The 13765-nt window shown below is 45.0% G+C and overlaps 1 protein-coding gene across 3 annotated transcripts in view; it reads right to left on the bottom strand.

Annotated features, from left to right (window-relative positions):
- Positions 1 to 8067, bottom strand: part of disc1 (DISC1 scaffold protein) — an 86677-nt gene extending 78610 nt beyond the window's left edge. For 2 of the 3 annotated variants that reach the window (XR_008723432.1, XM_055635183.1), the window contains exon 1: positions 7476 to 8067. Coding sequence is in view for 2 of the 3 variants with exons in the window: in XM_055635183.1 (XP_055491158.1) it covers positions 7476 to 7581 (106 nt within the window). In the remaining variant the exon portion in view is untranslated. The remainder of the gene's footprint in view (positions 1 to 7475) is intronic. The other variant, XM_055635184.1, reaches the window with a different exon arrangement.
- Between the last annotated feature and the right edge of the window lie 5698 nt (positions 8068 to 13765).

The following is a 13765-nucleotide window of genomic DNA, read 5'->3' as shown; positions in this document are numbered from 1 at the left end:
CCCATATTCTTTGACTCCGCTATCTTTAAGACCTGTCTAACTCTCTCTTGAAAGCATCCAGAGAAATGGCCTCCACTGCTTTCTGAGGCAGAGAATTCCACAGATTCACAACTCTCTGGGTGAAAAAGTTTTTCCTCATCTCCGTTCTAAATGGCCATCCCCTTAAACTGTGGCCTCTGGTTCTGGACTGCCTCAACATGAGGAACATGTTTCCTGCCTCTAGTGTGTCCAAACACTTCATAATCTTATATGTTTCAATAAGATTCCTTCTAAATTCCATTATACAAGCCCAGCCACTCCATTCTATCAACATATGACAGTCCCGCCATCTCAGGAATTAACCTTGTGAACCTACGCTGCACTCCCTCAATAGCAAGAATGTCCTTCCTCAAATTTGGAGACCAAAACTGCACACACTACAGGTGTGGTCTCACAAGGGCCCCGTACAACTGCAGAAGGACCTCTTTGCTCCTATACTCAACTCCTCTTGTTATGAAGGTCAACATGCCATTAGCTCTTTTCACTGCTTGCTGTACCTGCATGTTTACTTTCAGTGACTGATGAACAAGGACATCCAGATCTCGTTGTACATCCCCATTTCCTAACTTGACAACATTCAGATAATAACCTGCCTTCCTGTTCTTGCTACCATAGAAGATAACCTCACATTTATCCACATTAAACTGCATCTGCCATGCATCTGTCCAAGTAACCCTGCATCCTCCTCACAGTTCACACTACTACCCAGCTTTGTGTCATCTGCAAATTTGCTAAAGTTACTTTTAATCCCTTCAACTAAATCATTAATGTTTATTGTAAATAGCTGCGGTCCCAGCACCGAGCCTTGCGGTACTCCACGAGTCACTGCCTGCCATTCTGAAAGGGACTCATTAATCCCTACTCTTTAATTCCTGTCTGCCATCCAATTTTCTACCCATGTCAGTACCCTACCCCCAATACCATGAGCTCTAATTTTCTCCATTAATCTCCTATATGGAACCTTAACAAAGGCTTTCTGAAAATCCAGGTACACTACATCCACTCGCTCCCCCTTGTCCATTGTCCTAGTTACATCCTCAAAAAATTCCAGAAGATTAGTCAAGCACGATTTCCCCTTTGTAAATGCATGCTGACTCGAACCGATCCTGTTACTGCAATCCAAATGTCGGTGGGGGGCGCTGCAAGCTGGCAGCCCTGCCAGCAGCACGTTAGTTTTTCAACTTTTTAAATTTTTTTACTGTGTTTTAATGGATGTTTTTAATGTTTCTGTGTGTCTTGTGTGTGTGGTGTGGGGGGGGAGGGTAAATGGGAAACCACTTCAGTTGCCTCCTCCACAGAGAGGCGACTTTTTCCATGTTGCCTCCCCCGTGGCCTAACATCGAGGATCGTGGGGGCCTTTCCCGGAGACGTGCCCGGGGATTCAGCGGCGGGCGCAGTGCGGACTCTCGTCGTGGAGCGGGCGAGCCCCCACCCGGGCTCGCCAGAGGAGAGCGCACCGTTCACCGGCCCGCGGCAGCCTGAAGCCACGGTCTGCGGAGCTCCAGCTGGCGCGGTGTCCGCAGCCTGGGATCCCTCGTTGGGGACCCCGGAGAAGAAGCTCCGACCGCCGGCCCGCGGCCTACTTCTACCACGAGCGCGGCGTGGACTTATAATCCGGAGCGGGATCCCTCGCCGGGGATCCCTAGAGAGGAGCTCTGACCGCTGGCCCTGCGGTGCTTCTGGCTGCAGTGCGGCAGGGACTTTAAATCTTCGACCGCCGGCCTGCGACCTACAACAACCTGAAGCCGCGGTCTCCGGTGGGGAAGCAACGATTCAGGACTTACCTGGACTTTACCTTGTCTGTACATCTGGACACCTGCAGCGGCGGTTGCGGAGGGTTGAGGTCCTGACCATGGGGAAAATGGAGGACTGGTCAAATTTGTGCCTTCCACCAGTGATGAATGCTGTGGTGGGTGTTTGTGTTACATTTTTATTGTGTTTTTGTGTGTTCTTTTTTTATTGTACCGCTTCTGGCAAATTCATTTCACTTGAACTTTATGTGACGAATAAAACTGATATTGATATTGATGTGCCGCTATTTCATCTTTTATAATTGACTCCAGCATCTTCCCCACCACTGATGTCGGGCTAACTGGTCTATAATTCCCTGCTTCCTCTCTCCCTCCTTTCTTAAAAAGTGGGATGACATTAGCTACCCTCAAATCCAGAGGAACTGATCCTGAATCTATAGAACATTGGAAAATGATAACCAATGCATCCACGATTTCTAGAGCCACTTCCTTAAGTATCCTGGGATGCAGACCATCAAGCCCTGAGGATTTAGAATAGAATAGAATAGTTTCTTTATTGCCATTGTAACATGAACCATGTACAACAAAATTTAAAAATGTCAGCCAGTCAGTGCACCATTCAAACATTTCTAAAAGCTAACGATACATACAAGGTAAAATATTTAAAAAAAGATAAAGAATTAAAATAAATATCATGAAAATAGCACGCATAAACACCCAACCCTACATCCTTCTGTCGATTTCACAGTGTACCACAGTCCCTTAGTATGTATCGCCTCTGCGTTCCTTGGCGGCTACATTTAGTGCCTTTATAGCAGTGGGGTAAAAACTGTTTTTAAGTCTGTTTGTCCTTGTCCCTGTAGATCTGTACCGTCTGCCTGACGGCAACAGTTCACAGTTCAAACAGGGAGTGTTCGGGGTGGGAAATGTCCTTTATAATACCGACAATCCTCTGGGCGTTGTCAATGGCCCTCTGGAGCGCTTTCCTCCGAGCCGCTGGTGTACCACACGCATACACAGTATGATTGGATGCTCTCAATGGAGCATCGATAAAAGGACAGCAGCAGTCTCTGGGTGATGTTATTCTTCCTGAGAACCCTCAGGAAGTGCCATCTCTGCCTTCAGTCCCATCAGTCTACCCAACACCATTTCCTGCCTAATGTGAATTTATACAGTGTTTATACACAGCCCCACCCCTATTTCAGGGCACCATAATGTTTGGGACACATGACTTCACAGGTGTTTGTGATTGCTCAGCTGTGTTTAATTGCCTGCTTAATGCAAGTATAAAAGAGCTCTCAGCACCTAGTCTTTCCATCACCATTGGAAACTTTTATTGCTGTTTATCAACATGAGGACCAATGTTGTGCCAATGAAAGTCAAATAAGCCATTAAGAGACTGAGAAACAAGAATAAAACTGTTAGGATATCAGCCAAACCTTGGACTTACCAAAATCAACTGGAACATCGTTAAGACGAAAGAGAGCACTGGTGAGCTTACTAATCGAAAAGGGACTGGCAGGCCAAGGAAGACCTCCACAGCTGATGACAGAAGAATTCTCGCTGTAATGAAGAAAAATCCCCAAACACCTGTCCGACATTCTTCATGAGTCAGGTGTGGATTTGTCAATGACCACTGTCCACAACACCCCCTATCTTGGTATCACCTGCATACTTACTAATCCAATTTACCACACCTTCATCCAGATCATTGATGTACATGACAAACAACAAAGGACCCAACACAGATCCCTGAGGCACCCCACTAGTCACCTGCCTCCAACCCGACAAACAACCATTACCTTCTGGCTTCTCCCATTCAGCCACTGTTGAATCCATCTTGCATACTCCGAGAATGAATCCATCTTGCTACTCCTGCATTTATACCCAACAGTTGAACCTTCTTAACCAACCTTCCATGAGGAACCTTGTCAAAGGCCTTACTAACGTCCATATAGACAACATCCACTGCTTTACCCTAGTCAATTTCCCTAGTAACCTCTTCAAAAAATTCAAGAAGATTAGTCAAACAATATAGTTCCCCCATTTCATAATGTTTGGGACACATGGCTTCACAGGCATTTGAAATTGCACAGGTTTAATTGCCTCCTTTATGCAGGTATAAGAGTTCTCAGCATCTAGTCTTTCCTCCAGGTTTTTCCATCACCTTTGGAAACTTTTATTGCTGTTTATCAACATGAGGACCAAAGTTGTGCCAATGAAAGTCAAATAAGCCATTAAGAGACTGAGAAACAAGAATAAAACTGTTAGGACATCAGCCAAACCTTGGACTTACCAAAATCAACTGGAACATCGTTAAGAAGAAAGAGAGCACTGGTGAGCTTACTAATCGAAAAGGGACTGGCAGGCCAAGGAAGACCTCCACAGCTGATGACAGAAGAATTCTCTCTGTAATGAAGAAAAATCCCCAAACATTTGTCCGACATTCTTCATGAGTCAGGTGTGGATTTGTCAATGACCACTGTCCGCAGAAGGCTTCATGAACAGAAATACAGAGGCTACACTGCAAGATGCAAACCACTGGTTAGCCGCAAAAATAGGATGGCCCAGTTACAGTTTGCCAAGAAGTACTTAAAGGAGCAACCACTGTTCTGAAAAAAGGTCTTGTGGACAGATGAGAGGAAGATTAACATATCAGAGTAAAGTCAAGAGCAAAGTATGGAGGAGAGAAGGAACTGCCCAAGATCCAAAGCATACCACCTCATCTGTGAAACACAGCGGTGGGGGTGTTATGACCTGGGCATGTGTGGCTGCTGAAGGTACTGGCTCACTTATCTTCATTGATGATACAACTGTTGTATTGTATTCGTATTGTATTCAAATTTATTGTCATTGTCTCAATTAGAGACAACGAAATGAATTTCCCTTTACAGTCAGTATCATAAAAATAAATAAATAATAAATAATAAAACAGGGCAGAGTAGCAGGACCCCACGATGTTTGTCAGCGCCGCCCGCATTGGGAACTCCGCGAACCACAACTCCAGGATGTCGGTGCCGCAGGCCCAGCACTCCGGGCTCCTGTCGGCGATCCCCGGTAAGTTGATGGTAGTAGTATATTGAATTCTGAGCTGTACAGACACATCCTACCTGCTCAAGTTCAAACAAATGCCTCAAAACTCATTGGCCGGCGGTTCATTCTTCAGCAAGACAATTATCCCAGACATACTGCTAAAGCAACAAAGGATTTTTTCAAAGCTAAAAAATGGTCAATTCTTGAGTGGCCAAGTATAAGGTGCAACAATACTTTAAAAAAGAAATGGTGTCAGGTTCTGGTAAGGGGGGGATGAAAAATATGAAGTTGGTATATCCTTTTTGCGCGGTTTTCATAATAGAGCTTTTGGTTCTTTTTCTTTTCTATGGCCTATTTCTTAACTTTCTTCTCTAATTCTTTGTTTAATGTGTTTTTCTTTTTGATCATTCTTTCACACTAACACGACTATCTCTCTTTCTTTACTTTCTTTATTTCTATCTTTCCTCAAAGCTTAAAAAATGAAGGGGTACAATAAATGTAATAAGATATTTGTGGCTTGTACTATTGTAACTTACTGTACTTCTAATAAATAAAAATATTTTAAAAAATTAAAAATTCTTGAGTGGCCAAGTAAATTTCTCGATCTGAACCCAATTGAGCATGCCTTTTATATGTTGAAGAGAAAACTGAAGGGGACTAGCCCCCAAAACAAGCATAAGCTAAAGTTGGGTGCAATACAGGCCTGGCAGAGCATCACCAGAGAAGACACCGGCAATTGGTGATGTCCATGAATCGCAGACTTCAAGCAGTCATTGCATGCAAAGGATATGCAACAAAATACTAAACATGACTACTTCCATTTACATTACATTGCTGTGTCCCAAACATTATGGTGCCCTGAAATGGGGGGACTATAAACACTGCTGAAATTTCTACATGGTGAAACCAAAATGGATAAAAATGGCCTTTAGTAAAATCTGACAATGGGCACTTTAACCACATGCGATTGTTTCTATTACAAATCTCAAATTGTAGAGTACAGAGGCAAATAGATAAATGATGGGTATTTGTCCCAAACATTATGGAAGGCACTGTAGTGGACTGTGAGAAAGGATATCTAAGTTTACAACTGGATCCAGATCAGTTGGGAATGAGCTTCCAGTGAAGGTGGTGGAGGCAGGTTCGTTTTTATAATTTAAAAATAAATTGGATAGTTATATGGACGGGAAAGGTATGGAGGGTTATGGTCTGAACGCAGGTGTATGGGACTAGGGGAGAATACGTGTTTGGCACGGACTAGAAGGGTCGAGATGGCCTGTTTCTGTGCTGTAATTGTTATATGGTTATATGGTTTATATGTAACTACGAAAATGGACAAGGGACAAGGTAGTGTACCTGGACTTTCAGAAAGCATTTGATAAGGTCCCACATAGGAGATTTGTGGGGAAAATTAGGGCACATGGTATTGGGGGTAGTGTGCTGACATGGATAGAAGAGTGGTTGGCAGACAGGAAACAAAGAATGGGGATTAACAAGTCCCTTTCAGAATGGCAGGCAGTGACTAGTGGGGTACCGCATGGCTCGGTGCTGGGACCGCAGCTATTTACAATATACATCAATGATTTGGATGAAGGGATTCAAAGTAACATTAGCAAATTTGCAGATGACACAAAGCTGGGTGGCAGTGTGAACTGTGAGTAGGATGCTATGAGAATGCAGGGTGACTTGGACATGTTGGGGGAGTGGGCAGATGCATGGCAGATGAAGTTTAATGCAGATAAATGTGAGGTTATCCACTTTGGTAGCAAAAACAGGAAGGCAGATTACTATCTAAATGGTGTCAAGTTGGGAAAAGGGGAAGTACAATGGGATCTGGGGGTCCTTGTACATCAGTCTATGAAAGTAAGCATGCAGGTACAGCAGGCAGTGAAGAAAGCGAATGGCATGTTGGACTTTATAACAAGAGGAATCGAATATAGGAGCAAAGGGGTCCTTCTGCAGTTGTACAGAGCCCTAGTGAGACCACACCTGGGGTATTGTGTGCAGTTTTGGTCCCCTAATTTGAGGATGGACGTTCTTGCTATTGAGGGAGTGCAGCGTAGATTTACAAGGTTAATTCCCGGGATGGCGGGACAGGCATATGCTGAGAGAATGCAGCAGCTGGGCTTGTACACTCTGGAGTTTAGAAGGCATACACAATCTTCACTGCCACTTCCTTCATTGGTATGCAGTTCATGAAATCCTGGAGATTTTCCAGTTTTCAGTCCCATTAATTTCCCCAATGCCTTTTTTGTTTATATAGACGAATGCTATTTTTTCAGCTTCTCGTGTACTCTTGACCTGATCTTCTCCACCGTTTCTGGGAAGAAACGTGGTCCAAGTTACAGGTGCAGGCTACATATTGCTCACGTCTCACATATTGATTAAATTGCCTTAAACCCATGTTTGAAAACATGAATTGCAACAGTCTCGATTATAACGTGGAACACCAACGCAACAGTGACAATTACGAAGATATTAATATCCCCACTGTCAACCTGAGGGGCTCATACAGGGCAGGCTCGGCATTAAAAAGGGTGTGGTTGAAAGGATGAGGCTCAGCCCCGCACAGATTAACCACGGGTTAGCCCAATTGTACCTCGGCCGTGCCCCTCTGTTGCTCGAGGCTCAGCCACTACCGTTAACTATTACCTCTTTCCTGCGGCGGCTGTTTTTGAGTCCCACGTCCGCTGCTGGGAACGGGACCCAACCGGGAAGGCGAATCTGAGACGGTCATTAGTTGCATCCCGGCGAACATTCTCGCCGTCAGACGGCCGGAGCGGGCCGAGCCGAGTTCCCGCCCCTAACGGTTGCTGCGTCCCGTTGCGCTCGCGCGCTGCGTTCCGTTAGATTTAAATTCGTGCGCCCCGTGCGCCAAAATTCCCCCGGCCCGATGCTCCATCCGGTCACTCTGGACTTCCCCAGCTTTCCCAGTGCGGTGCGCGACGTTTGCCCCCGCCTCACTGAGACGGCATTTCAGCTCCGCCCAACTTCCCGGTCAAAGGACCCATCAGACCGCGACCATGGAGGGTTAACATGTTCAATGACAGCAATATTATGCATAATAATTACCCGTGGCTTCATTCCTCATTTGTGTTTACTGTGAAATACGCTCAAATTCTGGACGAGTTTGAGCCGGCTTTTTGCGTGAGTCATCTTGAACAGTCCTTCGTAGTTTAACTCGGGATTTAGCATCCCACGACTATAGCAATTGGATGAAGTTGTGTATTGCTTTCCGTCAGTAGATCTTACTGTCATTTTTAACCCAATTTTTTAAATCTAACAATGCGGTACTTAATATTGGTTTAGTGAAGGTAAGAAGATTTATTTCAACATCATCATCTGTGATGTGATATGGACAAAATTAAAAAAAAGGGGAGATGCAACGAGACCTGGGGGCCATGGTACGCCAATCATTGAAAGTAGGCATGCAGGTGCAGCAGGCAGTGAATAAAGCGAATGGTATGTTAACATTCATAGCAAAAGGATTTGAGTATAGGAGCAGGGAGGTTCTACTGCAGTTGTACAGGGCCTTGGTGAGACCACACCTGGAGTATTGCATACAGTTTTGGTCTCCTAATCTAAGGAAAGACATTTTTGCCATAGAGGGAGTACGGAGAAGGTTCACCAGACTGATTCCTGGGATAGCAGGACTTTCATATCAAGAAATTCTGGATAGACTCAGCTTGTACTCGCTAGAATTTGGAAGATTGAGGGGGGATCTTATAGAAACTTACAAAATTCTTAAGGGGTTGGACGGGCTAGATGCAGGAAGATTGTTCCCAATGTCGGGGAAGTCCAGAACAAGGGGTCACAGTTTAAGGATAGGGGGGAAGTGTTTTAGGACCGAGATCAGAAAAACAAAATTCACACAGAGAGTGGTGAATCTGTGGAATTCTCTACCACAGAAAGTAGTTGAGGCCAGTTCATTGGCTATATTTAAGAGGGAGTTAGATGTTAGCCATGATCATATTGAATGGCGGTGCAGGCTTGAAGGGCCGAATGGCCTACTCCTGCACCTATTTTCAATGTTTCTATGACAGCCCGAAAGAAAGAAGGATAACAAAGATTGGGTAGGGCGGGTTGGTAGAAAGGGGAATTGGGTATATGCTCAAAACATGGAGAAATCGCATTACTGGGAGACAAACATAGACTCTATGATAGAGCATAAGGTACAGCGCAGGAACAGGCCCTTCAGTACACAATGTCCATCACAAACATAATACCAAGTTAATCTCCCATGCCTGGATGTGATCCTCCTCCTCCATCTACCACCCCCCCCCCCCCCCGCCCCCCACACGCTTATACATGTGTCGATCTAATAGCATCTTATACACCACCATCGTACTGACTTTCACTTTTGCCCCGGCAGTACATTCCAATGATCCACCACTATTTTAAAAAAAAAGACTTGCGCCAGACATCTCCTGTAAACTCTCCCTTCTAACCTTAAAACTATGCCTGCCACAATAAGCGAGTTCAGTATTCTGACTGCGCATTCCCACGTCAAGCGAAAAACACTCTCGGCAGCTATGCCATGGCATGGACGTAGACCTGTTCCTCATCCGCACCCAGGATCGATCCTGGGTCACCGGCACCACAATTGCTGCCGAACCGCCACTGGACCATCCCCGTCCCCTCCTGAGTGCACCCCGCTACCCCCGTCCGGGGGTGGCCAGAGGCGACGTGAGCAACGTCCACCGGCAGCGCAGAGAGGCAGCACTAAATCCAGCTCAACTCTGCCTGTCTCGCCGGGTAAACCTGCCAGCCCTGCCTGGACTTATGGGAACGACGGCCCAGGCTTACAGCCAGCGCGGAGAAGCAGCGTTAACTCCATGGCTCCGGGCTGGTGTCCCTTCAGTCCAGGCAGGGCTGTAGGTTAACCCGGCGAGGCAGGCAGTTGAGCTGGATTTAGCCCTGTTTCTCCGTGCTGGCTGTAAGCCTGGGCCGTCATTCCCATAAGTCCAGGCAGGGCTTGTAGGTTAACAGGCAGAGTTGAATAGGATTTAGCGCTGCTTCTATGCGCTGCCTGGGGGCGCCGCCCCTGTCTGACTCCCACATCTCTGGCCGCCCCCGGACGACCACAGAATATAAAGAGCTTCAGAGAGAATATGCCACTCTATTTCTGATCCCGAAAGGTGGTCTTTTCACACATGGTTATTATGTTCTGCACATTGTTGCAATTGATCATGTGGGTATAGAACATATTTCCCTCTTTTTGAAAATGTATATATGACCTCTCTTCACACAAATGCACAGTCATTACAATTTAGTCTGTTGATCACCCTTTGAAAAGAGTCTGGACCTGATAGTATTTCTGGTCGTGTTGTTAAAACCTATGCAGACCAACTGGCTGGAGTTTTTGTAGCCATCTTCAACCTCTCATTATTGAGGTTTGAGGTTCCCACCTGCTTTAAAAGGGAATAGTAAGATTAAACAAGTACTTACCAGTACGAAGTTTGATCTGTATTTTATGAGGAGTTACGATGAGGGATTACGTGAAGAACCCTGCCCAGTGCGCAGGTGCGGCATACTTCCAAGCAGCGGTGTGGAATCACAGATAGACACAATATTTGAAGTAAACATAGTAAAGATCAAGGAGACATCAGTTTACTAGTTTGATCTATATAATGAGGGTGGGAGCGGGGGGCACGTAATCCCTCATCGTAACTCCTCATAAAATACAGATCAAACTTCGTACTGGTAAGTACTCGTTTAATCTTACTATTTTACTTCGGAGTCACGTGAGTGACTACGTGAAGATTTCAAAGGTCTGTGATTTCAAACCGTGTAACAGTTTTAATTTCACTCACTGCCGAAGTTCTTGAGGGAGGAAGTGTTATCGTAATCAACCAATGGATCTGCTTTCTCAAGAAACAGAAAAGTATTTATTAACAATAACAACATAAATAGCTCCCCTGAGCTTAAATTAAATATTTGCAGTTTGTAATATTCTGTCTGCAATTAAATCAGGCTTATCAACGGTTTACAATAAAAATATTCTGAACGTCGTTTCCCTTGACCATCCTGCCGTATTGAGAATGTGGTCAACCGGGACGTCCATTCGTTCAGCCGCTGATATCAATGCTGCCCTAGTGGAATGGGATTAAAATGTATTATTATCTATTCCGGCAGCTTTCAGTACCTGTTTGAGCCACCTTGAAGTGGTTTGGCTCGTTACCCCGTCTTGGGGTTTCTTGTGGTTGACCCATAGACTTTTCCTCTCCCTCTAAGATTGTGGGTTGTGTCTATATATTGTTGTAGATGGGTCACCACACTCAACCTGGACTCTGGTGGGTAGGCCCGGAATACCACCAGTGAATTGGGCGTTCCTGGTCGCTTTGGTTTTTACCAGACCTAGAATGATGAACGTGATGCGGTCTGGGGTGATCACCATGTTATCCAGTCTTAGTTTTATAGAGTGACTGAACTCTGTGAGCGGATACGAGAGCCATAAGCATGAGCGTTTTCAATGTAGATTGCGCAAGACTGAGGGATCTAGCTGGTGGCCATCCTCTGAGATATGTCAATATCACACTGATATCCCATACATGGGTATACCTGGGTTTTGTGGCTTGTTATTGTAAATGCCCTTCATAAGTTTTATCTTCAGTGGATGGGATCCCATGCTCTGCTGTCCTGCTGTTTTTAGATAAGCAGACAGGGCGCTTCGTGCTGTATTTACGGCACTGTAACTCATCTTTTCATCATGGTGTAGATGGTCCAGGAACTCCAATACGTCAGTGGTTGAGTAGTTTCGTATGTTGTCCCTGCATCCTGGCAGTATTTTTCCCATGTTTGCTTCTTGGTGACTGTTCGCAGGGATGCCGACATGGTGGTGATGGTTCATTTAGGTAATCCCAGTCCCTGGTAAGGTCTATTCAAACCTACAACCCAGGAGTTAGATGTTTTTATGGCATGGGTGGCTTATGCCTGATACTGGGTGAGTCAACAACCGTGGTCCACTAGGGAAATCCATAGGTGACTCGACCACCATGTCGTGATGAACTGGGAACCATGGCTATGTAGGCCGGTCGGGCACCTTCAATATCCCAGAGGCAGATTCCATCTGTATTGCGAAGTGCCCGACTGATGAGGCAGAAGGGAAAAGAAGCAAAAGCAGAAATTCCCCCTATCCAGCGTGTAGGCATCTACCGCTGCTGCCTCTGATCTGGTTCCTAAGTCACATACATAGGTTACTGGTGATTCTGTCTTGTTGCAAACAAATTGATATCTGGCGTTCAAATTGCTTAATAACTTTAGCAGATATTTTGGGTTTGACATCCATTCAATGTTATCATAAATTTTTCCCCGGTGACGTGGTGTCTCCCACTGTGTTCTAGCTTACCTAAGAGATAGGCAGCCGATAGTTAAAAATGTCTTTTGACACACCATTGCCAGATCTGTTTAACCAATTTGTTGCACGATAATGATTTTATGCTCCCCATATGGTTAATATAAGCCACCACCATAGTATTATCAATCCGTAACCGTACATGCACGTGCTGCATTTGAAATGCATATGCTTTTAATCCAATAGGCGACCACCATTTCCAAATAGTTGATGCCCAGTGTGTGTAGTAACGATGATTCTGAATTGGTCCATCTGTTACCTGTGCTGGATATGGAGTTAGTTGCTCCCCAGCCTAAAGCACTGGCATCGGTTTTTAATAACCAAGTTAGGATTGGTGATAATAATAGGGCTGAAACTGTGCCAAACATTGTCTGCCCACCACTGTAATTCTGATATAGCTTCAGTGGGTACATTCATGATTTGATTATAGTGACTCGAGCACCTTGGCAAAGTAACAGTCATATGGATAGAATTGATATTAAAGCCCAGATAATCCATGGCAGTTAACGGCTTCAATTTTGGTTTATCTGGGTGTAGGATGAACCTCAGTGTTTCAAGGAACTGTTTCGTAGTTGAACTGCTGCCACAGCTAATTCCTTTGTTTTTCCTAATATGAGGATATCATCCAATATATGCCATGATTATGCTTGTTTTCTTAATATTTTCATGGCTATTTTTAGTATTTTTGTAATTAGTTTAGGGCAGAGGTTAGACCATTGGGAATGCTCTATACTCCCATAGTTGCCCCATCCAGATAAATTTTAGGTATCTACAATGATCCTTGTGTATGGGTATTAGATAGTAAGCATCAATATCAATGCTTGCCATAAAGTATCCTTTGGAGATCAAATGTCTGGCAGTGACAAAACGTCTCCATCTTAAAGTGTATATACTCAACAGATTTATTTAGTGATGTAGGTCAATGATGATGCGACATCCACCATCTTTTGTAGTTTTGGTGAATATATTCGATACAAATTCCAATGGTTCATGTTTGGTTTTTTACCAGGATCCCTTTTGTAATGAGCCTTTCTAGTTCAGCTTGACCTTCTCGCTTCTCTTTCTTAGAGGGAAAAATGCCCTTTGGGCGCATTGCTGAACTGGCGGTAATATGCCCAATTTGAATTCAAGTTTGTATCCACTAATACTGTTGAGTATATATTTGTTATTTGTGACAGTACCCCATGCTTTTTTAAACAAGTGTAAATGCCCCCCCAGTTAGTAGAGCACCCTTATTTTGTGTAAACTGGCAGGAACCAGACTACCTACCTCCATGTTCATTGTTTTTTCATGAAGGCTCAGTTTTGCTGGTATGCTGGTGCTGTCGGTGGGGCGACGCATTTTCCCTGGGGTCACGCTCTGGGCCCCTGTCTTAAAAAAGACCTTTGGGGGTAATAAGCAGCGGTCCCCGAGCTTTCACCAGTCCTTGGATGTGGGTGTTGACTGGTGGATGCTGAGGGGTGCTGCCAGCTGGGTGTTGGATGAGATGTCCTGCTCGTTCCCGGGCCTGCCCTCATGAGGCCCACAGGTTTAGCTGCCTCTCTTTCCGCTGCAGAGGTTTTGCATAGCCCCGCATATTTGGAGTTGA

Source organism: Leucoraja erinacea, chromosome 5 (genome assembly GCF_028641065.1).
Source record: "Leucoraja erinacea ecotype New England chromosome 5, Leri_hhj_1, whole genome shotgun sequence".
Classification (NCBI taxonomy): Eukaryota; Metazoa; Chordata; class Chondrichthyes; order Rajiformes; family Rajidae; genus Leucoraja; species Leucoraja erinaceus.
This window is presented reverse-complemented; position numbering and strand designations above follow the sequence as displayed.